At 41.5% G+C, this 24,961-nt stretch overlaps 1 protein-coding gene across 1 annotated transcript; it reads right to left on the bottom strand.

Annotated features, from left to right (window-relative positions):
• Rmdn2 (regulator of microtubule dynamics 2) lies at positions 1-24,592 on the bottom strand. The gene is made up of 11 exons (XM_055622181.1): positions 24,504-24,592; positions 22,816-22,990; positions 21,447-21,549; positions 19,479-19,539; positions 15,384-15,459; positions 14,048-14,125; positions 11,515-11,613; positions 8,124-8,177; positions 7,965-8,045; positions 2,588-2,637; positions 1-256 (listed from the first exon to the last, which is right to left on the bottom strand). Exons 1-11 carry the CDS (start codon positions 24,590-24,592, stop codon positions 205-207), a joined length of 918 nt encoding a protein of 305 aa, XP_055478156.1. The 3' UTR covers positions 1-204.
• Positions 24,593-24,961: the final 369 nt, after the last annotated feature.

Raw genomic sequence — 24,961 nt, 5'->3', positions numbered from 1 at the left:
CATTGTTTACTTCTTTAATGTTTTATGAGAAACTGTAACATAGTTTTGATTCACATCTTTGGGAGATAGTCAAAGCTCTGGATTTGAACTCCCTTTTCCCAGCACTGCGCACGAAGTCTCCTGAGAGGTCAGAGTTTGTGTACTCCATCTTTAAGTGGAAGGGGTCCCATTAGCCTGGCCTCGGCGATCCACCAGAAGACATCCTCAGGTCACGTAGGATGAATACCGCGATCTGCCTTTTCCGTGGTCAGGTATCCTGAGGTGAGCGAAGCAACCACAGAAAGTTAGTGTTTACACAGGCAAATTTGTGTGAAATTCCCTGGAGGGATTTAACATTCTTTAAGTAAGGCAGTTGGTGGTACAAGAGAAAAGAGCTTTTATAAGGCAAAGAAGTTTGATGCCGACGCTCGAGTTGGTCCCGTCACACGTGCTTCGTGTGGCGCATGTTTCGGTGAGGACAGCAGATGTGAGTGCTCCAGAGGCGGCGGAGATGGGGTAGAGCTCAGACTGCCTGGGTTTAGCATATTTCAGGAGGTGTGACTCTGATGGGGTCCTGGTTGGGGACCTTCCTCTGGTAACACTTTGTGGGAGAAACTGCCATGTGGCCAGAAATTGCTAAAGTAGGAGTGTCACACTACTAATTGGATCAAGGACTTTTCCACAAACTACGTTGCATTATCTGACCAGTGGCTACCAACTTGCCCACTGAAGATATACTGACACCAGGGAGCAGATAGGAATTCGGTTAAAATCAGTGAGCATTTAGTCTTAGGACCAGAGCCTCAAGTCCTTTTTATTTGTCAAGGACACTGTTTCTCCTTCTCAGATTCCTTAGAGGAAGTCTCTAAACTGCTTTCTGTTGGGAGGGGCGGGGGAGCTGTTTCCAAGGAGCCTATGGTATGACTAACCGTGCCATTTCTTGCTAGCCGGAAGAGCCTGCTTCAGCTTGCATATCATTGGTAGCAGTATTTATTGTTTTTAGCTTTTTAGAGCCAGCAGGTCACTGTCAATGGCACTGCGAAGGCTGTGAGGTGACCTATGTGTTTCCTGCCCCATGTAGCCAGTAGACCACCTGTAGAGGAAAGTGAATGATTTGGTACCACAACTGGCCATATATGCTCTCAAACAGAGAAGAAACAGTTCCATTTAACTAGCTGGAGTCTCTAAGTGATGGCTTGGGAGTTGGGAGAGAGAGAGAGAGAGAGTGTGTGTGTGTGTGTGTGTGTGTGTGTGTGTGTGTGTGTGTGTTGGGGACAGTAAACAGAGAATTCAAGTTCTACTCTGATTTCTAGAATGGTCGAAGTATACCAGAGGATCTTTATTAGTCACTGATGACTAAACTTAATTTTTAAAAATTGTCTTAGTTTATTACTAAAAATTGGGAAATATAGCAAATAAAACACAGACTCACAGAAGCAGGGCTAGTATTAGTTTAGTTTGTTTTCTACTAATAATTTTCTAGCGTACTTTTACACAGTTTGACACCACATCAATGTACTATTTTGTCTTGTTCACAAGATATTCTATGAACTTTCCTATAAAGTACACACACACACACACACACACACACACACACACGTACACACGGGTGAGAGAAACAGTCGTGCTTTTTAGTCCATGTAGGATTCATGACCTTCCTGCTTCTCTCCATATAATATCTTATATCATATCATAATATCATATATGTGTGTGTATTTTTTGAAACAGGGACTTGCTCTCTAACCCAGACCAGCGTGGGCCTCATGATCATACCATCCCGTTTTCCTGAGTGAGAGGATTTACCAGTGTGCCACCATGTTGAACATGTAATTATTTTTAATATAAACTATTTCTACTGCAGTGAAGCTCTAGCATGAATGACTGGTCTCTTGTTGTTGGGCACAGTATTAGGCTGCTGGGAATGCACATCCATGCTGTCTCTCTAGGGTTATTCCTATGATGTGACATGCATGATTAGACTTAACACGTTTTGGACTTTAGTTATATTTTAACCCAAGAATTATAGCAAAAAGCATACTCCCACTAACAACATATAAACACATTTCATCTTGTGGTAATACTGCTAATATTGACCACTTCCTGAAAAAAGAAAAAAAAAACTTCAAAGTTTGATAGTAAAACAGTATTTTTATTGTAATTCTCTTTACAATTCTCTGATTACTAGCTATATTTCTTCTTTTGTCCTTTCTAGCAACTGTGCCCATTGTTTACATTTTCATCCTTATGAATGAAATTATTTTATTTTATAAGGTCTGTTGAAACAACGAAACCATTCACTAGGGTACATTTTATTAGATTGATTTAAGTATTAGCTACACAAACATTCTAAAGGCCATAGTTTATTGACATGAAAAAATGAAGCATACATGTTCAGAGGTCATTATATGTGAACATCAGAGTAAATACTGTTTCCAAACAACATGATTTGTCTCATAGTACAGCTGCTACAGAACACATGGCTAGACCTTCAAATCAAATGAGAACACATAATCTTTACATTAAGGAAAAAAGCATTATCAAAAATACAATTCTGATAAATCCTAGAACCATGTACTGGGTTTGCGGAAGAATAAGTTCTTTTATTTACCTCTTCAAAGAAGAGATTATTTTTTTCACCTCTTTATGTGCATCCTTGTCCTATAAAGAAAACACAAATGTACAATGAAATGTCAAACATTTATCCCGATATTCTAAGTACTCTGAAATGGACTATTCTTGGATGTAGGAATATTTCCTGAAAGGCTATTACAAATAGACTGTGAATTTCTTAGGACCCTGCAGGATATGGATCTATGTGAATGTAGTTCATGGGGAAGCTATTTCTCCATGAAAGCTGGAATGGGATTCAGGAGGGGAGAGTCTCCTACACAGGTCTACCAGCATGTCGGCAGTAGCGCTGTCTCCCTTGTCTAAGTGTGAAGCAGCCATAGCCCCAGCAGCAGGACTTGAAGGCACCCAAGATTACCCAGGAAGAGTCATGTAAACATAGCTTACACGTTCAAATATGTCACATTAATGTTGTACATTTATTATTATTGTTGTTGTGGTTCTTGTTACTGTTACAATCTATTCACTTTGTATCCAGGTTGTAGCCTCCTTTCTCATCTGCTCCCGGTCCCACCCTCCCTCCTCCTTCTCCCACACACCTCCCCCCTAGCCCACTGACAGGGGAGGTCCTCCCCTACTGTCTGACCCTAGCCTACATGTTAGCACTCTGAAAGCGTTGGTGCGAAGAACCACAGCAGCCATTGCACTAGGAGGAGGACAGCTTCAGCAGTGACTGTAAGCAGCTCTAGGGTGGATGGAGCCTCAAAATCCGGACATTATGAAACTATTTCTATAATAAGGAAACTAGCATGAGCAAATGATCACCGTGGGTTTTTAGTTTTTCTAGTCTTTGTATTATTGTTTTCTAAGTTGTATATGTAGAGTCAGGAATTCAATCTCCTTTTTGTAAAGAACATAGGATAAAGTGATTTATGTGTATAGCCACCTGCCTCTAAAAGTGGTTTTCAGTCTGAATTAGGGCCACTTAGTGATTTTGGTTTTTGTTTTTGTTTTTCTGTTGTTTTGTTTTGAGACAGGGTTTCTCTGTGTAGCTTTGGCTGTTCTGGACTTGCTTTGTAGACCAGGCTGGCGTTGGACTCACAAAGATCTGCCTGTTGCTGCCTCCCCAAGTGCTGGGATTACAGGTGCATACCACCAAGCCGGGCTTCCAATCAGTGATTTTGTAACTAGTTTATTCACTACTAAACTAACAGCACCGCAAGTTACAGTGAGGACACCCCACCTTTCGCTGTCTCCCTTGCCTGTGAGCTTTCATAGCATCCTTCATCTTTTCTGAGGCCCTTGTAACTTCTTTGCATTACAGTTATTTTGTCGATGTGTCTACTGTCTCTCACCAGGATATTATAAACCTATCACACGTCTAGTTGCTACTCAGACTGTCAGCCATTTGGTCTCTAGAGCCCAAATTAATGTGTATAAGCAGCTTTGCATTCAAAGAATTCGAAACTACAGTACTTCAATTATTGTTGTGAGCATCTCTTCACTGTAAGGAGCTAATCACAGATCCTAAGAAACATTCTTTAAAACAGAAAATAAAAGGAGCTCCTATGTCTAAGTAAATATTCAGTGATTGCTGAATTAATGACTTCATCAATAGCCTTGCCATTGTTTACCTAGAGGAAACACTCAAGTCTAGTGGCCTGGAGTGTACGGGGAAGCCTCAGGTGGGAAAGAAATTATAATGCTTTCTTTGCTTTACAGTGATAGAGGTACTAATCTGAAAGAGAAACTGTATTTTAACTTTCTACAATATTTTCAGATGATATTAATCACTCATAGAAGAGTAATCTCCAGTATAAACCACAGTATAAACCATTCCATAATAATGGAATTTATTACTGACTTTATCCTACAGAGACCAATGCATCAACTGAGGACCATGCATAGAGAGGACCTAGACCCCCACCTCAGTCTGACCCATGGCAGCTCAGGCTCTAAGTGGGTTCCCCAGTAAGGGGAGCAGGGGCTGTCTCTGACGTGAACTCAGTCGTCTGCTCTCTGATCACCTCCCCCTGGCGGGTCGACCTAGCCAGCCCACAGAGGAAGAGGCTCTAGGCCGCGTACTTGGCACTAGGAATATGGTGATGAATAAAATAGGGTTGCTGCTACTATAAAGGAATGATCACACAAAGACCCATGCAATCGCAGCTGTGCTGCACGGTCTGCAGGGAAACTAAGAGAGGGGTATCAGGTGGTCTGCTGGATGACATGGGAACTGTGGGGCCAGCTGGAAGGTTCTCAGGCTCTGTAGTCAAAAGAAAGGCTGCTGGTACTGTGCCCTGGCAGCGGCATTGGAGACAGAGCCAGCAGAGTGGCTCCAGGCACCTTTTAGAAGAGGAATTGAGAGATTTTTATCACCAGGTGTTTGTCTGTCTAGGTTTGGGGGTGCTGAGGGCAAATGAGGCATTAAAGATGGCTCATGGTTTCTCAGCTTGATATATGTGTGTGTGAGTGTGTCTGTGTGATTTTTTTTTTTTTTTTTTTTTTTGTCTGTGTGATTTCTAAAGAGGACTGGTGAGAACAAATCCAAGATCTGATGACAAGTTGAATCCGACATCTGAGAGACACTGAAGCAGAGATGCCTGTCAGGTAAGAAGTTAGTCTACAACTTGGAAAAGAGGTCTAGAGGTTTCAATTTGAGGGGCTCTGGTATGTAGATACCATTTGAAGCCATGGAGAAGATAGAGGTTTAAGGGTGGGAAGAAGACTGGAGAAGAGATAAGAGACCTACAGACCAATGACCGACTCTGAGCACTGTCAGTATCTAGCCCAGCCGTGAAGCTCTCAAGTTTATGCATAAACACTTGCATGTCAAACCAGGCACCGCACCTCATTAGCACTATGACATTCTAATACGAACACAGATGCTTGGTTGAAATGACTGTATATAAACTAAATTACACTAAAAGATAATAAGGTGCCCATCATCAACACAGCAAGAAACCAGAGGGACAAAATCCATTGTCAACCAAAACCTTTGTGTTATAGAGAAAGATTTCAGGGACCCATGCTATTCTGCATCTTGTTTTCTAAGCAGAGTTTCTCTACCTAGCTCTGCCTGGTCCAGAACTTGCTATGCAGTCTGGGATGACCTCAGGCTTGTGGTAATTTTCCTGTGTCTGCCTCCTGCTGCTGGCATTACAGGTATGCTCCATGATGCTGGGCTTACCCTGTCACTATTACTAACTGATGGAACCCACTACTAATGTGGCAGAAGGACAATAGACACAATGGAAATCCCAAACATACAGAAGACATAGCAGCACCATGCCCTGCCCAGGTGGCCATGGGGTCTGGCTGGCTCTAAGCCCTTAGTTTCTTGGCAGGTCTTATTTAGCTCCCTTTCAGTCTTATTTCCGATGACTGCACTGTATGCTCCTTCCGTCCCAGCTAACTAACATCTTTGATTTCTCATTCCGTGCTTACATTCATGAGATGTCCTCTGTCCACACTTGCACATTATACTGATACTTCAGAGTCCATCTCTGGGATATCCTGGTCTTTGCTTGAAGAAACTGATCTCACCCCTTGGAAATCTCTGCAGTGAGTTGATAGTACCTCTCTCAGTGCTCTGTTCTCTGACTGTGACACACCGTGTCTGGATGTGCACTGACTGTTTTTCTCTTGCTCAGAAGCTCCCTGAGCTTACGATTATGACAGGTGCAAAGCAAGACACATAAGAGGCACGTTTTCACTTTTCTACCCCGGATCTCCACAAACATCAGTGTCCCAGCACAGAGTGATGCTTTCCCCAAGCCAGTTCTTTCCCTTTGTGAATTGCGGGTGACAATGTTTGGAGCAGAAAAATGCTGTCTTATTTGTATTCGTTCAGAATACAGATGACTCATGGGCATGCAGACTGGATGCTAATCCTGAGGAATGTCTGAACCTATAGCACTTCCAGAATTCTGAATTGCTACATACCATGGCCAGACACAACAAAAGTGTCTTTTTAAACTAAGAAACTCTGTAATACACATTGTTATTATTTAGTTTCATGGTCATGGATAGCCATATACTGTAGGGACTGAGCATGGTGACCATATGACAAACACACATGCACATATGTAAAAACACATTCACACACAACAAGCACACATGTGCCCATATAACAAGCGCACAAGCATGCACACAAAGGGGAACGGCACCATTCTGAAGACCTGTTGATCAATGTGCTTTTAACTGGCAATCTGCCTAGCATTTTTTTTGCTGACTATTTGGTCAACAGGTCTTTAGAATCATGCTGTTCTCCTCTGTGTGCATGCATGTATGTTTGTAATGCTTGAATGTGTGTATACATTGAATGTGTGTACATGTGTGTATCCATGCATGGGTGTTTGCTATATGTGTATGTATGCATTTTTATATATGTGCATGTGTGTTCGTTATACAGGTGTGTATTTGTTATATGTGTGCATATGTCTGGTGTGTGTGTGTGTGTGTGTGTGTGTGTGTGTGAGTGTGTTGTCTGTTTGGTGTGTCTATGTGCATGTTTGGTGTGTGTCTGTCTGGTGTGTCTGTGTGTTTGTCACAGGCTGGTGTTGGCCATCTTCTCTATCGTTCCTCACCTTATGTTTTGGGACAGTGTCTCTCACTGCACTTGAACTTGCTGCATGGTCTAGACTGGCTTGCTTCAAGACCCTGAATAGACTCATCTCCATCCTACCCAGGGCTGAGATGGCAGGCATGGAGTGTGGAGCGTTGTGTGTGCTGTGGTGCTGGGGTCTGACCTCAGCCCTCCAAGTTGTATACGAAGCACCTTATCTACCAACACATCTGGCCAGCCCCTTCCTGCAGTTTCACACCCAGTAACCACCAGGATGTGTATGTGACAGCTCATGATTTGTATGTGTCTGGAAGGTGTGTGTGTGTGAGTGTGTGTGTGTGTGTGTGTGTGTGTGACCTCCTAGTGACAAGTTATTCCTCAGAGACTTAGCTACTTTTAAAACTTTAATGTAATATAAAATCCAAGTTTTATTATAAAAGAGAATTTCATCACAGGGAAAAAGAATAGCCATGATTTCCAGTATCTTCCCTTTCTCTTCCAAGTGGTTAAAGGAAGCAAAGCTGCATTTATTAGAAAGTTCTGCAGAGTTAATGCCCAGCACGTTAGCGATAGCTAGGAATTCTCCATCAACTACTTGGTGGTTTCAACTATGAAAACTGTGGTGTGAGGTGATGCATCTGTTAGCTTGACTGTGGTAATTACCTTATAGGCACACACAAAACGCCAAGTGTGTACCTTTCATACGCATAGTTATCTGTTAACTATACTGCAGTAAATCTGGGATCATAAAACAAGTACAACTATTACACGAGCAAAGAAAACTCCTGTTGTTCATAATTGAACCTCGGTGCTGGTGAGGCCCTCACACTCTGTCACTGCCTAGACTTACCTCTTTGGTAGCGACAGGCAGTAATAATGCCAAGTTACAGTATCTCCAAGCATCCTGGGGTTCCCCAAGCTCAACGCAGCACTAAAAGTGAAAAAAGACATTCTAAAGGTAATCCATATTGGCTGCAAGGAGTGGTCTTTAAGCAGTTATCTTCCTTACCTTGGCCGCATACATGTAGTTAGATATAGAATAACCAGGCTGCAATTCTTCAGTCTGAATTAAGAGAAAGCAGAGAAGGGAATAACAGGGCAATGTTATGACAAGAGTCCTGGTCATAACGAAAAGGATATATTTCAACAAATCAGACCTAGGAACCAGACTGCAACACGACTTCGGCTTATTTCATATTTTAATATTATTATTGGCTTAAGTGTCTTCGTATGGAAACACAGCCTTCGGAGATAGCTATTAAAGTGAATTGACATTTCCGTTATGGTCATTAAGCCTCCACAGTAACAGGATTAGTTCATATACAGTCATTACCTTTCTTTTTATTGTTTTGAGCCTCTCTCATCTTTTTTTTATTTTTGAGAACAAACCCACCTGGCAACATACTCTCCCCAGGACAGGTCCTCTTCATTCCACAGTCGGTTTAGGAAAAGAGTAGAGCATGTTTGTCACCCCATGGAGGCATCTCTTATTAGATTAAGACTTGATTGCTTATGGACACATGCCACGTGACTGGGACTTCAATAACACCTGGGTTCTAGCTCATGTAGTGCTTTTCAAGGAAACATAGGATCCTTGAAAGAGCTAGTCCGAGCAGTAGACAGAGTGGGTCCTACTGGTGTGTCCATCTCCACTCTCACTCAGTCCCTAATCTCTGGGGGAGAAGAATCCCTTCAGAGATGGGGGACTAGACGACAGCTCTTCTAAGGATCCAACTCAGTCTGCCTCTGAGCCACCTTTGGCAGAGGTGGCTAGGCTTGCAAGCTCCTGACCTGACTCCAGTGCCTAGCCTGGAGGAACACAGAACCTAAGGGAAGACTTTAAAAAAAGAAAAATTGTTAGAGCGTGAGGTAGTTACACATTAAAAAGTTTACTTTCTCCTCTCTAATTTTATCCTCAGCTTCGGTATCACTCTCCAGGAGTTCCAGGACTGCCGCAATCAGCAGTCATCCCACCAGATGATTTGTTGAACACAGAAACAGAAATAGTATTTTTAAAACAACATCTACAATGGGGACTTTTTTTTTCTATACCTTTTCTCTTCCTGGGGCCACAGACACGTTTTCATGTTAGCATACTTAGAACTATTTCATTGTTCCTAAAGGTGCATTTCAAACTCTGCACACAATCTCATTAAATTAAGTACTTCCCATTAGACATTTATATTTGTTCTCAGTTTTCATTATCAAAGAACACACTTGCTCCCATATATTGTCTGTATGTGTAGCGACATTTGTAAGAGACTTAGAGTGACAGGTGAACAATATACGGCCTTGGCACGGAAGACAGACAGCACAGCTGCTGATGGAGCAGAGGAAGCTGTCATTTCAGTCCTGGCTAGAGCTCTGGATGTACTGGAGAGCCTGGAGGGTAAAAGGGGCCAGAGGACCACCATCGTGCTGGCGGGCTCTGGCTGACCGGGTGTTTTTCTTCTCTAGTCACTTCCATCTTGGTATTTCTCATTTGATAAGAATCTTTCTTGAGCCATCCCAAGAAGGACTCAGGCTGACCACTCCACTGCACCTCCTTCTCTGTTCAGTACTTGTCTTAGTTCTGTGAACACGCTATCTGGATAACTTCTGCTCTGTGCTCTCTTCTTCAAGATAACCAGAACACATGCACAGACATCACGAGTCAGGCATGTCTACTCTGGGAGCTGGAAATCTCATATGTGTCAAGTTTGAGAGACGACAGGAAGGTACTCCAAGACTGGAGGTGTGGGGGGCATTTCCGGTTGTGGGTTTCTGATGAGGGGCATCCAGATTGTGGCTGTAGCACTGGATGACGGCTTTCAGAGTAAGGCGGAGACCAGCTGAACAGGAGGTTAAGTTAACAGGTGATACACCACATGCTTAGATGTGTGCAATACTTCACTTAATTGTTCGAAGTTATATCATCAAAGCCGTTGCATATGTTAAAGCAAGACTCAAAATACTGGTTTGATCTGATGCCTGAAGAACCTTCTCTACAAGTGTCTGCAACCTGCAAAGTGGTTTGTGAGATAATTTTTCACATCTCTTGAATAGCTATTTGCTTCAACTGAAACACTCTTTCCTAGAGGGAGGAGGAAAACTCACAGGACCCAAGAAGCTAAGGAAACTTGGGACGAACATGAAACTCAGGGATATTAAACAGACTTTTGGAAGTCTAGAGAGTTATGAGACTCACAAGCCCCGTTCCCCTCAAGGTGGGCAAACAGTTGCTGGGAAAGAGACTGCTCAGTGGAGTGGCCTAAAGGCTGATGGGGAGCTGCAGGGAGGCTGCTTCCCCAGCCATCACCTGTACTGGGGTGTTCTTTTCAGTGGTGCAGCTGCTCTAACTCATCCGTGCTGGAGAGATGGCTCAGTGGTGAAGAGCATTGACCGCTCTTCCAAAGGACCCGGGTTCAATTACCAGCACCCACATGGCAGCTCATAACTGTCTGTAACCCCAGTTCCAAGGAACTGACACCTTCACATTAATGTATGTAAAATAAAATTAAATAGGTTATTTTTTAAAAGACATCTGTGCTTCCATAGCTAACCCCAAAAGCTCTGGCTCACCCAGCTATGATTGGTTAGAATCAATTTGGCATCAATGTCCTGTCTGGTCCAAATGAACATTTGTTCTCATCACCCAAGAAAAGTCACACAACAGACTCTTTGAAGTCTGTGTACTGCTTCTGTGTCAAGCTCATGAGGAATGTTGGGAGCAAGTTCAATAATTTGCTCTCAGATTTGGTAGAAACACTTGCTCTACTTACATCTTTATTTTAAAAATATTTATTTTTATTTTATGTACATTGGTCTTTTGACTGCATGTATGTCTGTGTGAGGGTGTCAGATCCCCTGGAACTCGAGTTGCAAACAGTCGTGAACTGCCATGTGGGTTCTGGGAATTGAACCCAGGGCCCCTAAAAGAGCAGCCTTTGCTCTTAATCCCTGAGCCATCTCTCCAGCCCATCCTTACACCTTTATTTAGGCTACCAAATTGCTTTTAAAACATAGTGTGCCAGTGGGGCATAGGACATAGGCTTTAAGGCCAGCATGAGGAGGCAGAGGCAGGTGGATCTCTGAGTTCAAGGCCAGCCAGTTCAAGGTCTACAGAGTGAGTTTCAGGACAGCCAGGGATACACAGAGAAACCCTGTCTTAAAAACAGACAAACCAAGAAAATTACTGTGCTGTTCCTCGGACTAAGAGCATAATTTCGGATCCAAAAAGCTTTGAAACATAACATGACTCCTGTAAGTCTTAAAAACAACACCGTCAAAGGCTATAGTTCAATCCAGGCCTTCAACTAGAGCTTTCCACGTGGAGAGAAGACATATTTCCTTGACAACAGGACAGCTGATGTTGGTACAGATGGTAGGCAGCCTGAGACTAGAGTGACAGATAAACATACCTTGAGGAAGTTCTGCAAAGCTTCATGAACTGTTGACGAGGGTATTTCCCCAAACAGAGTAGCAGCCATTTTTTTCTCAATCCAGCTGAGTTTTGCGACCTACACATACAAAGGAACATCGCTCTTGGAAAACTATTCATCTTTTGAATGGATGATGTCTCTCTAGTTACATATGTAAGCATATATGTATCTATGTGCACTTACTTACAACACATGTTAATAAACACACTAGAATATCACAGTATGCAGTGGTGACTGGCCCTGCCTCGGCTGCTCCTGCCTGGCAACTTCCCGTTGCCAGCTATCCTCCTGAGTCAGCCGCTTTCTAAGGCATAGACACAGAACACGATTCTTAGTCTGGACAGAGTTCAGAGGCCGAGAAGACCCACCGAGTGAGTACTCAGGCCCTTGGAGGCTATCGGCTGATAGCCTGGTCCTACACCCAGGCACACACAGGCAGTGCTAAGGGGACTCAGCGGCTAAAGAGAACAAGCATGTGAAGTTGAGAGGGAAGAGCGGTGGGAAGGATAGAGAATTTAGAGGGGAAGGAATGGGGGTGGGTTTTAACAACACAAACTATGTGCACATGTGAACTGTTCAGACAACAAAAAGTGATCAGTTTCAACTTCATGTTGCCATTTGGCTTATTTTTCATTTTCCCCAAATCTGAATATTGGGCATGAATCATATTTCAGAAATGCCGCTTAGAGGCACGGATGCGCCATGTGTGTGCTCTCAGTGAAATCAAGCACCTTCTCAACCCATTTGAAAACTTCTAGGTAGTCAGCTTTTGGTTAGACAAAAAACCAAAAATCCAAAAACCAAAACAACACCCCCCCCCCTTAAAAAAAAAAAAAAACAAAACCAAAGGACAAAAAAATAGAACAAAGCAAAACAAAAGAAACAAAACCCGTGGAACTAGGAATGTATCCGAGGGAGAGCACTTGTTAGGGACCCACAAGGCTACGGCTCTGTGGCTGACAAGGCCACGTGCTTTTCGGCACAATTTTACTTATTGTTTTGCTTAATTTTGTTACTTTAAGCTTTGTAAAAGTATATCACACCATTTATTTCCTTTTTTTTTTTTTAACCTAACATTGCTTTAATCTGGTTGACGGTATAATTGAAGTTCAGTCATTTAAATACATTATTAAGTGTGGAAGTTGATATCCTTATTATGTGTTTTACATAGGAATCTTTTAAAAATATTCTTGATCCTTTAATTATCTAAAAAGGCAGGTTAGGGGTCAGGCATATGGTTCGCTGTGTAAACAGGAAAACCTAAGAAGCCGTGTCCAGTGGCCAACTACTCAAGTGAAGGGTAAGGAGCAGGGCACCTGACTGTGCGCTCAGCCCTGGGGGAGGGGTGGGATGGACACAGGCATGTCCTTGTTGGACAGACAGTCTAGTAGAACTGGTGAGCTTCAGAGTCAGAGGGATCTTGTCTCAGAACATAAGGTGTTGAATCGCCGAGGAAAACATCTGGTGTTAACTGCTGGTCCCACGTGCACAAGCCACACAGGCCACACTACCCCAACCCCGTCAAGAAGCATGTGAAGCCCACCAGGATTTTGAAAGTATAGACATATTTTCATAATTTTGTCAGTTTTATTTTATAGTTATCAGGAGCACATTATTTATTTATAGTTAAGATATGTAAATCGTAAAATGCACACGTAGCAACAGCAGGTCTTCAATAACGGAAGAGAGCCTCCTCCTTCTCCCTAGGCCTTCTTTGGCCTCAATGAGAAGGGTCCTCATTTGCACACTCTAGTTTCCTTATTTACAAGTTGTATCTTGTGGTCCTGCACTTTCTTCATGCACTTTTTAAGATACATTTTTACATTCTGTAACTCGGCTGTAAACTAATAGTATTTTTAAGACACTGGGCCTTGGGCTGACCAGTTGCCCTTATTGGAGCTGTTTCCATGCCTCAGTTTAGGTTCCTTGAAGGAACCCTGCACTATACCGTATGTAAAGACACTTTGTGGGGCTGCAGATTCGTAGCACACTCGCCTAGAATGTGTAAGGTGTTTTTGGGGTTGATCCTTGGCACCACAAACTTAAAAAAAAAAAGTATTTTGCACCAAAAACCAAGTCATTGTCTGGCCAGCAACGAAACACACAATTTATAAATAAAAAGAGATCTTTCCACAGAACCGTGGGTGGTACACTTGCACACAACACGCGACTGGTATTTGACTTCAGCCTGAGAGAGTCCAGGTATGACTTCTGCGATCCCATGGAAACATAAGAAGAAAATGCACACACACACACACACACACACACACACACACACACACACACAACTAAAATGATATATAAAACATAAGTTTATAAATGATGACAAATATACATCATAATTGAAAATTAATACTCAATTTCAAAACACCCATATCATACATTAAAAAGTAATTTTACAATGCTCTCTAGTGTGCAACAGATAGAAACGTAAAAGAGTAAGTAGGCTATTGAAAATATATCAAATATATCAAATACCCACATCGTATTCTAAGCAATGGCATTAACTTACGGTATAACAATATCTTCCCTTGAGGTAATACAAAAAGGGTTCTTCAGGCAAGAGCTGGATGGCCATATCTAGATGCTCCTGAAAAGAAATTCACAGAAGGATCACCTAGATTCAGATTCTCCTGAAACCCTGTGTGCCAAAGCCCATGGCCCTCAGTGGTCTGAAAACGTCACAGCGACTTCCCCATTCCATAGCCTGAACACAGCCAAATCTCAGCAAGAATCCAACGTCACATTTCCTACACCTGGATCTAAGGCTGCAACTGTGCCTTAAGGAGGGCATGCTTAAGTGTGCCAGGCACCACAGTGAAACTAGAATACATCCATGTCAAATGTCTCTGGGTCCAAGACTTTCCCAGTGAAGACACACTGACCAGAAGTGAGTTTGTAGGTAGCAGAAAGCGTGAGGCAGGATTTAATGTAAGGAAACAGCAGCACTGGAGAGGCCGGGAATCGGTTCCCCCAGCACTGTCAGGCTGAGTACTGGAAGCTGGGATACAGGCAAGAGCGGTTTTCTTCCACTACAATTACTGAGTCACACAGATTAGTTATTGGATCATAAAATCAACAGCAAACAGTATATGCTCTGTAGGAAAGTTGCTTACTTTGATCATTCATCATGCTAACTTTAAGCTACATTCCCCACTCCCAGCCCTGAAGTCAGGCAATGGTTCTCAACTCTGGGTCTTGAGCCCCTTGGGGTCTCATAGCAGATACCCTGCCTATTAGATACTGACATTATTATTAATAAAAGCAGAAAAATTACAATTATAAAGTAGCACCAAAATAACCTTTTAAAGATTTATTTATTTATTTTATGCATGAGTGCTCTATTTTCATGCACACCAGAAAAGGAAATCAGATTCCATTACAGATGGTTGCTGGGAATTGAACTCAAGACCTCTGGAAGAGCAGCCAGTACTCCTAACTGCTGAGCCATCGCTCCAGCCCACAACAAAATAACTTCATGGTTGGGGCTCACAACATGAGGAACTATATTAAAGTGCCCCAGCATTGGGAAGGTTGAGAGGCACTACAAGCAGAGACTGTTGACTGCCGACTCCCAGCCATATTTTGTGATGTCAGTGAGCTCATGCCCAAACAGCTAATCTTCCATCTTTGGGGGTAGGAAACGCCAACATGCACCTACTGTGTCGGTACTATGCTGTGTCATCTTGGCTAATATTTAGCCAAACAAATGGTCTGACCCTTCTTGTTACAGTATTCACCATTTTATTTCATGCTGTTTACACATCAAAGTAAATTGCTAGAATTTAACATGCTGAACAATCTCATACCAGTGAGTGAGACGAGACAGTGTGAACACCAAGAAGTACCTTGAACAGTTGTCCACAGCTAACTTTGTTTTGCAAGCCCTCAAACTCAGATACATAACCACACAAAACTGCATACCTGGGAATGAAGAGAAAAAAAACAACAACAACAACAGTGGTTGTCATGCAAAAAGTTCATCAAACGCCACTATCATATAACAGTTAAAATATATATTAATAATAATATATTAATGTCTCACAGAGGCATTAATACAGACGCAGGGGCCCTGCAAACAGATATTTGACATTAAAATGAAGCCAGCTTCTTCAAGCATAACTGGGCACAGGAACACTGTCTATGCCATACCCATGTGCTGAGGGCGAATGAGCCACAGAATGTAATGCTAATGCCTGGCAGCTAAGAGGTTTCAGCCAATGCCAGATGCCACCATCAGGTGCTAGGCTGCCAGAAAAAGTCTAGTCATGTACTAAATTGGATAACAATGTGTTAACAGATTAATAAAATTTAAGAGATATTAAACCAACATTTAAGGACCATTGTCTCTTTGAAGGTTTCCTGACCTCCTTAAATGTCATTGAAAACAAAACCACCGTCATGATTAAATCAAATAAAACTAAAGATAATCTTACAGCATGCTTTGAAAAAAAAATTCCTTTTCTCTCAATTCCTGCTGGAAACACTGCATTTGGACAAGAGCGCATCTATGATGACTGACATCTCCCCCTGCCCCCTGCCACTGGGAAAACCACATTTACAGAAATGGTTATTTGACCACAGACTGGATGCAGTATTTGTTCAGCAACTTGCTTAGTTACTTTATTTACTTTAAAACCGAGGATACACTGTTTTTCACACCTGTGCAAGTCTTCAGCGGATGTCAGAATGCTGCTGCCTGAGGCAAAATATACACATTTAACTATTTTAAGAGTGTATCTTGCACTGTTATAAAAATTGAGCTTGGGAATACGGTTTTCAATGCTATCTCAGTCATTTTTTCTGAATAAGTGTAACTTCTAAGTACTAAAATTAAGTGGGCAATTTCTTAATTTGGAAGAGTAAAACCATTCTGGGGGACAAAGGACAATGGAAGTCAAGCACTCACTCACACACAATCAGGAAACAGGACCCTGTCAGCTGACTTTGTTCTTTTTCCAGCCAATGGAATGCACTACATACAGTTAGAGGCTGGGCAGACGGGGGAAGGGTGAGGGGTGAAGTGGGGGGGGGGGGGGGGGGGGGGGGGGGGGGGGGGGGCGGAGAGACAATCAAGTCAGCCTGTTAGGAATGACCCCAGAACCTAGCTAAGACAGACTGCTACTCACAGATTTTAAAGGAGACTGGGTTTTGTACCTCAGCACACGCTAAATGTTTTGAATTACTACTGTCATCTTTCATAAATCCAGTACCTTCTACTTTCGTGTTTTCTGCAATTTTAGAAAAATACTTCTTATATTTTTTGAAAAGATCAGGGTTACTTATGTAACCTCTAGGTTTTTAATCTGTTCTTATTATCCATTTTTTTCCCAAATTACTGTGAGTGAGGAGAAAAGACAAAGAAATTCCATGAATTATAAACATTATAGGAAGTGCTCTTTTCCTCTCAAATATGTCCCTGGAGTCTTAGGGTATTTATAATCTGTTCTGAAACCTGTTTTTTGAGTCTAAAACATGATTTGCCTTCTTCTGTGTCACAAACTCCAAGGTCACTAGCTTACTTTTTCCCAAAAGGTCATCACTTCCTTTCTTCTAATTAACTCTAACTATATAAATGCTATTTTTATAGTGTTTATTAAAAATGTAATTTAATATTTTAATTTCTCAAACTCAGTCTGATGGGAATCCTAAAGAAAGTTACATTACACTATGGTGAATTACCTCCATCTAGAGGTTGTTTGAAGTACTGTTGCTTTCACAAGATTTCTGATTCTACATATAATACATGCATGTACACATACATGTATACATGCATAAATATGTATGTATTTGCATCGTGAACTGAATACACTTTTAATGTATGGCAGTCATTATTTCCACAACTCCTGAAATAATTCCATTCATTTCTTGCACTATTTGCGATTCAGCACCAACATTACATATATGGGAAGGATCAGGGGAGCCCTTCGGAATAGAAGGATGGCAGGAAACAGCAACAGACAACATCATCTAGTTCCTGCTTCTCTACTTACTGTGTGCTGCTGCTTACTAATCACACACACACACACACACACACGTACGTAGGGGGCTTTGCTTTGTATTTAGAAATGGAAACAGACTGCCCTGTGGCTCATATGCTGTAGGTGTGTGGGTAGGAGAGGATAACTCCTATTGAAGATATAGTTACACTTACAGCCAAACCCATTTGGACAACATATGCTTTATTATCTTTGTTGTGGCTGTTTTTATTTTTGAGACAGGCTTTCTCTGTGTAGTCTTGGCTGTCCTTGAACTCAGAGATCCTCCTGCCTCTGCCTTCCGAGTGCTAGGATCAAAGGTGTGTGATGCCGCCACCTAGTTATACTTTATTATCTTGATTCCAGAGTGTTTTAGGTTGAAATGATAAAGATATTAGAATATTGTCGAATGTTTATGTAGCCTTAAAGTTACAGGGAAGTTCTCTCTAAGATGACATATTTTTCCAGCTATCCAATAAATATTTATTTGCCTAACTAGGTCCCAAATCCCCAGTTTCCAAGGAGATGAAGAGAGAAAATAGCTTGCTCAGTACAAACTTATTACGGTACTCCTTAAAGTGCGGAAACAGAAACGTGTTAACACGTGTCAGTTTGTAGGTATACATTTATACTATGGGGATTAGACGACCTGGGCAAAGTGACTGAAGATATAAAGTGCAAGGCTGTGCCAGCAGGTAGCTTCTTCCGGGTTTGACAGGAGCACCAAGGCCAGCGTTGCCTTTTCCACTCTCTTTCTATTCAAGGGGCTACTACCAATGTATGGCGTGCTGGGGGAATTGAGTCACGTAAAGCTCACATTTTCGGGTGTGTTTCTTAGGATTTGGGGTGCATGCGCGCACGCGCAGAATAAACAGACAGCTCTGTCTGGTGAACCAATCCTTAGGGACGGGAACAGCAAAAAGGTGGTTGTTTTGAGACAGATTTTGCCTAGTGATGTTCCTAAAGAAAGAAAATAACCCAAAAGTGGACAGATTTCTGGAAACATACATTAAAGAAATGGTCATAAGTTAATTTTTCACTGTATATTTTTAATATCTAGGGTAACTGTATGGATAGCTCATGAGAAAAACAAAGCCCATAGCAGCAGCAGCAGCAACTAAAATTCTAAAAATGTAAAACAACAAATTTGTTGTAAAACAACAAATAAATGGAAGAATAACTTAAAACAATATGGTTCTTTTAATTTTCTGTTTTTCAGTGTAGAAGAGAGCCACCCCCTCAAAGAAAACAAAACAACAACAACAAAACAAACAGAACCAGAAAATAATTTTTTCTATTTTGCTCCAAAGGTGCCCATCCTATTCCCACCCAAATAGCTATGTTGCTTTGTGCTTTCTTTCTTTTTTCTAATTAATTAATTAATTTACTAACTTTACATCTCGATCACACCCCTCTCCCTCCTCTCCTCCCACTCCCACTCTCCCACCTTCCTTCCTACTTCCCCCTCTCCTTCTCCTCAGAAAAGAGGAGTTCCTCCTCCTCCCACCAACCCGCTGCAGGACATCAAGTCTTGCTCAGACTGGATTTTCCCTGACCTGTGGAATTTGTTTCCCATGGCTTATCAGGTCAAAGAAAATGACCTCCATGATTTCATTGTTTGGGGCATTCGTTCCACAATTTGTTCAGAAACATGCCCAAACTTTAGTATATGTTTGCAAAAAAACCAACCAACCAACCAAACAAACAAACCTGGTATATTTAATTATAGTTTACCTCAAAGTCATGAGACTTGTTAGATTCTCATGAAATACTCACATTTAAAACATATCTAACGAGAAACATGCGAGAATAAACAGAACAGTAGCAGCTGCAGCATTGTCCACCACCTTTTCTGTGAGTGTGCCTGACCCATTCAGTGCAGCAATCCTACTCTTCAAAACCCGCTGCGGGGTAGACAGAGGCATGTATACTGGGATGTCATGGCTGCAGGGACCCTGTGCTTACCACAGATGGCAGTGTCCATTCATGGGAGCTCTGGTGATAGCTCTTTCTCCTAAAGTTTTTCCTGGAAGACAGAGACTGAGGTTAGCATCATTATAGGAGTTGGTAGAGCACAGTAGACAGTGTGTGAAGGGGTAGGACCTTGGCCTGCTCATTCACGACTGGAATGGGTTCAGGGAATAAATACTGGCCTTAAATTATTATACTCAGTTTGTCAGCTTTTAATCTTGTAAGGACTGTTTTTCATAGAGGTTGTCTAATGGCTTGACTGTGTTCTGAGACTCAAAAAAAAAAAAAAAAAAAAAAAAAGGAATATTTTTTCTATACTTCTTTCTTCCCTGTTCCCATCCCCACTTGGTGCTTTGAAGACATTACCCAGTGGCTACAAAAGGACATTCTACAAAAAGTGGCTGAGTTAGCCTTAAGTAGGGATCTTCTAAAATAATTCTCTAATTTATTAATTGCTCAAGGTTCACGTGATAGCTTTACCTACTATGGGATCTATCTAGTGTAGAAATCAACTCACTCAAGCTCCCATTCCATTTAAAAACACAGTGTAAAGGATTGTACCTACGTGAACTGGTTATCTTTATGAGAAAACTTCCCTACATGAAAGTGGCTCCTGCTATGAACCCCTCCTTTCTGTTATACACAGGCAACACCCTGCGTTCTCTTAAAACAACAGCACATTTCTGTCCCTTTACATATTATTATGTCAACAGTATCTCCTTCCCAACAAAATCAGAGTGTCCCCCCCCCAGTCTATTTAGAGACCTCATCAATTTTGTACTCCTAATCCCCTCTGCTAACAGAACTCCCAAGAGAATGAAGTGCTAGAAAAAGAGACACTTTACTGCTGATGAAAAACAGTTTTTTACATTAAGATGCTTTATTTCTTCCCCAGCAGATAAGAATATAAATCCTTTCAGGCTCTGGTTGAAATTTTCTTTTCTTTGAAATTTATCTCTTTTCTAAAACTACCATGTACAGTGCCTGCCAACTGGATTGCTACAGAAAACTGATGCTGGAAAGGTGACAGGTAAATATGCATAGAACAAGAGGGGAAATTTCCCATCTTCCTCCAACGAGGGAGCAATTAAAGTGCAGAGGACACTCAGCAATGAAATCTCCTAGTGGAAGAGAGACTACCACAGTTCCAGTCATATTTCATTCATGGAAATAAAAATGCCCAGGACTGGAGTGGGAGGAGTTCTCACTTGCTATTTCTTTCTCATATTATCATTTTTAAAAATCGAGGAAAAGAGACAGCTTTGGAACAGAAGGAGAATAAAAACAACCATGACATCAATTATTCTGAAGCTCAGAGAGAAGGGTGCTCAGGAGCTTTTGCAAGAAAGCATTCTGACATCCAATGAAACAACACAAACAGCAATAGTACTTTGACATTCTCCTCAGTTTTTATTGTGATTATCGTTATTATGAAAAATTTCAAATATAAGCAAAATCTATACATGGCAGCATAAGGTAATCATCTTAAATAATCATCAAGGCTGACTTTGTTTCATTCAGACACTTTTGGAAATCCCTGACAGCTGAGAGGTTATTTCTGTGTTTCCGGACTTGCATACTATGGGAAGGGAATGGTAAGTTTAACTGTGACAGGTCACAGATGGAGACCACGAGCCTCCTTGGCTTATTATTGCACCTCAAGTATTAGTCCAGGTGTTTTAGCCTTCTGTGAGATTACAAACTTAAAAAGTGAAATAGTTTTTGTTTTTTTTTTTTTCAGTTCCCCCTTTTAGTATTATTAGTTCAATTAATTTAAGGAACATTCACTCTGGTCCCAGAAGACCATTTTGTTCTGAGACTGTGTACAGTTTTTGGTTATCAAATATATCAAAATAGATCAAGTCTTTAACTTAGATGATTTTGCTTGTATTAAAACCCGTTGATGGTTTATTGTGGAAAATAAAGCCAGCTGAGAACACCCAGTCCTGACAAATTACTTACCAACATTAGCATAATGTTTCTTTTCTTGTTTGTTTGTAGAGAGGTCATACATGTCTCCATAGGCACGGGCAAGCCGCCACAGAAACTCTATCTCTTCACTAAACTGAAAGATAGGTTAATACGTTAATTTGTCCAGATGGGCTGTAATTGCTTTCATTGTATTTTTAAAAATGTAGGCAGGTACAATGGTATTTATAGATAACTGAATTTATACATATGGATAATATATAAATATAAATATTTATGGCTAAGATATATGGCCAAATATAGTATTACATTTGGATCTTCAATCATTTAATATTATATAGGTACTAGATCTAATTGTGTAGAAGATAGAGTTGACAGGTGCCAGAACCTACACATTCCCCCTGAACTAGGACGTCCTCTCTCTTATTATCCTCTGTAAATTATCTGCTGTCAGTATCAGTATAATAAATAGCTGACTGCGCATTTTAGGTACTATTTGTGCACTGAAGTGATATACTCAAAAAAGACATTACAATTTTTACCTAAATGACTTAATTATAATTGTAGATAAGTTTAAAAGTTTTAAAAACGTTACTGACAGACAATTCTTGTACCTTCTTACAGAATATAGTCTGATCATTTGATATATTTGTACACTCTATGTTGATCAGTTAGGGTTCACAGGTTTTACACAGTATGTTGAAGTTGACTAAGGTTAGGCTTAATTTCCCATGGGCAAAAAAAAGAGATTTTATTTCTCCTTGAGCTATCATGAGCCCTTGTATCTTTTCAGTCAGTGCTGAGGGTGAGAGGGATTAGCCATTCAAGTCCACCATTAAGCACTGCAGAATGACTATTGATAGAAATAGCCATAAATACCGATAGATTCTGTATTGATATCAATGTAGAAAACTTAGCCGGGTGTGGTGGCACACGCTTTTAATCTCAGCAACTGGAAGGCAGAAGCAGGCAGATCTCTGAGAGTTCAAGGACAGCCTTGTCTACAGAACAGAGAAACCCTGTCTTAAAAAACAAACAAAAACCAAAACAACAATAAAAAGAAAACTTAAAATACAATTTTTATTCTTTCCAGAGAAAACATTATGCCTAAGCATAAAGCCTTATTCTTCATATTATAAAATATGCATTAAATACCCAAGTTAATAAAATCAAAATCAATCTGTATAAGGTGGGTTCCTATTTTTGTGACTTTAGATGAACAGAACTAACTCAATCTTACTTAAAACACACACACACACACACACTTTTATTTAAAAAAATACATCAATAATTCTGTTTCTGGGAACTGTGACATAGTATTAATAGTTTCAATCTGAGTGGGGTGACACGTTAATAAACAAATGAAAACTGTATGAACATGCTGCTCTAGTGCAGCTCTTACCTTTTCTTTGTGGTCACAAAGTAGCTCAAAACTCTCCACTTTGTCAGACTCGTTTATCCGTAAACGGTCTACCTTCTGAAGGAGTGCATCCAACTTTAGCTCCTCTATGTGTGTGTTAAAAGCCTTAGGGACCGGGAAACTCTGTTCTTCTGTGTCAGTGTTAGCTGTAATGTACCTACAATGGCAGAAACAACCGCCAACTCCCTTTAGACTTACGCAGAAAGAGCAGAGCAAGCCTTTGACAATGCAAATCAAATCATCTGACTCTTGTGCTAGAACATGCCGTGGCACCCATTTGTTACACGGAGGAAGGGTCCAAGGACTGGCGACGTGCAAGGACTTGGGCAATTACTAGGACTTACACCAACCCTAACAGCTCTCTGATTTGATTTCCAACCAGCCTTTTCAGTGACTGTCACTCAGCCTGTCACTCACGCCTCAAGACCTTTACCTGCTGTTCTCTCTGATGGTCTTTTTCCTAGACAGCAACCTAACCTCTCCTCTTCACTGAAGTCTCTGCACACTGGATCCTCATGTGGCCATTTCCAGATCATTCTAGTTAATCTTACAACCTTGACTCTCTCTCCTTTCCGACATGTTTCAATTTTTCCTCTACAGCACATCTTCTCTTTAATATGCTATAAATAATAACCCCACGGCACGTGGTTTTTGTTTTTTGTTTTTCAGCTCCGCTAAACTGCCTGCTTCTTGGTAGTGAAGCTCGCTTGCTGGAGAGCTAAGCACCCAAAGTACACCCACCGGATGTTGTGATATGTCACAGCAGCAGGCACTGAAACTCGGGAGGCACTCAGAAAAGGTGAGGGAGGCCGTGCTCGCCTTGGTCAGATAGTTATCTATAGTTGAACATGATGTTCTAATTTTGTGGTGTGTGTGTGTGTGTGTGTGTGTGTGTGTTCATGTGCACATGTACAACTGCATGCACACGAATGGTGTGTGTGTGAGGTCAGAAGTGGACAGCCAGTGCCTCCCTTAGTCACTCTCGCATTGATTATTTTATCTGGAGCTCAACTGGTAGCCCCACTGGCTGTCCAGACAGTGCCAGAGACCTGCCAGTTCCCGTTCCCTCTCTGCTGGGGTTCCAGGTGAGTGTAGCTGTGCCCAGCATTTACACAGGTGCTAGGGATGTGAACTCAGCTTCTCCTCATGCTTGTGTGGCAAGTACTTTTCTGACTGAGCCATTTTTGTAGCTCCTGCTGTTCTAACTTTGGTTTAGTTTTCAAAAATTAATACTACCTTTTAGTGCTGGCTAGTTTTACATTAACTTGATAAGCTAGAGTCATTTAAGGAGGGAACATCAGTTGAGAAATATTCCTACCAGAATGGCTTGTGAGGTATTTTCTTGATTTATGATTGACATGGGAAGGCCAAACTCATGGTGGGTGGTGGTGCCATTCTTGGGCTGGTAGTCCTGGATGGTATTAGAAAGCAGGCGAGGTCAACCATGGGGAGCAAGCTATTAAGCAGCACTTAGCTGACCTCTGCATCAGTTCCTGCCTCCAGGTTCCTGCCCGGACTTCCTTTGATGGTGGACTGTCATGTGGAATTGTAAACCAAATAAACTCTTTCCTCCCCATGTTGCTTATGAGCACAGTGCTTTATCACAGCAATAAAACCCTCAACTAAGACAGAAATTGGTACCAAAGAGTAGTCTATTTCTGTTGACAGACCTGAACATGTATTTCTGGGGAGACTGTGGAAGGGCTCTGGAACTTTGGGCTGGAAAAGGTTGAAGGATGTTGTAAGCAGCCATGAGCATTGTGGTTCAAAAGATGTAACAAGGAGGCGATAGACTCATGGGTACCTGGGAATAAGCTGCAGGGGCAGAGGAATACAGCAGAGCATGCAGTCTCCAAGAAGACTCTTAGAAAAATTAAGGTCTGTTGCTTATGCAAGTGCATAAGCACGCAGACCTGTAAAATGCACGCTCCAGAAAGACTTGAAGAGATCCCCAACTATCACTTCCGCTCATCACTGAGGGTCTTCTACAAGGAGCCAGTCTGCAGAGCTGGATATTCTTTAAGAGTCTCAACTTTTAACAAATCCCACAAGCATACTATGAAATAAGGAAAGATAGTTTATTCAAAGAATGAGAATGTATCTCCAGACACGGAAGCTCAAGAGACTC

The sequence above is a fragment of the Psammomys obesus genome, unplaced genomic scaffold, assembly GCF_907164565.1.
Source record: "Psammomys obesus unplaced genomic scaffold, mPsaObe1.curated_primary_1811, whole genome shotgun sequence".
Taxonomy (NCBI): Eukaryota; Metazoa; Chordata; class Mammalia; order Rodentia; family Muridae; genus Psammomys; species Psammomys obesus.
This window is presented reverse-complemented; position numbering and strand designations above follow the sequence as displayed.

Coding starts and splice junctions, on each gene's coding strand:
- Rmdn2 (XM_055622181.1), bottom strand. CDS start 24,592: ATGCTCATGGCTGCTTACAACATCCTTCAACCTTTTCCAGCCCAAAGT. Junction 14,126..15,383: donor GCTGTGGACAACTGTTCAAG/GTACTTCTTGGT, acceptor ATTTCTTTTCAG/GAGCATCTAGATATGGCCAT. Junction 8,046..8,123: donor ACTACATGTATGCGGCCAAG/GTAAGGAAGATA, acceptor TTTCACTTTTAG/TGCTGCGTTGAGCTTGGGGA.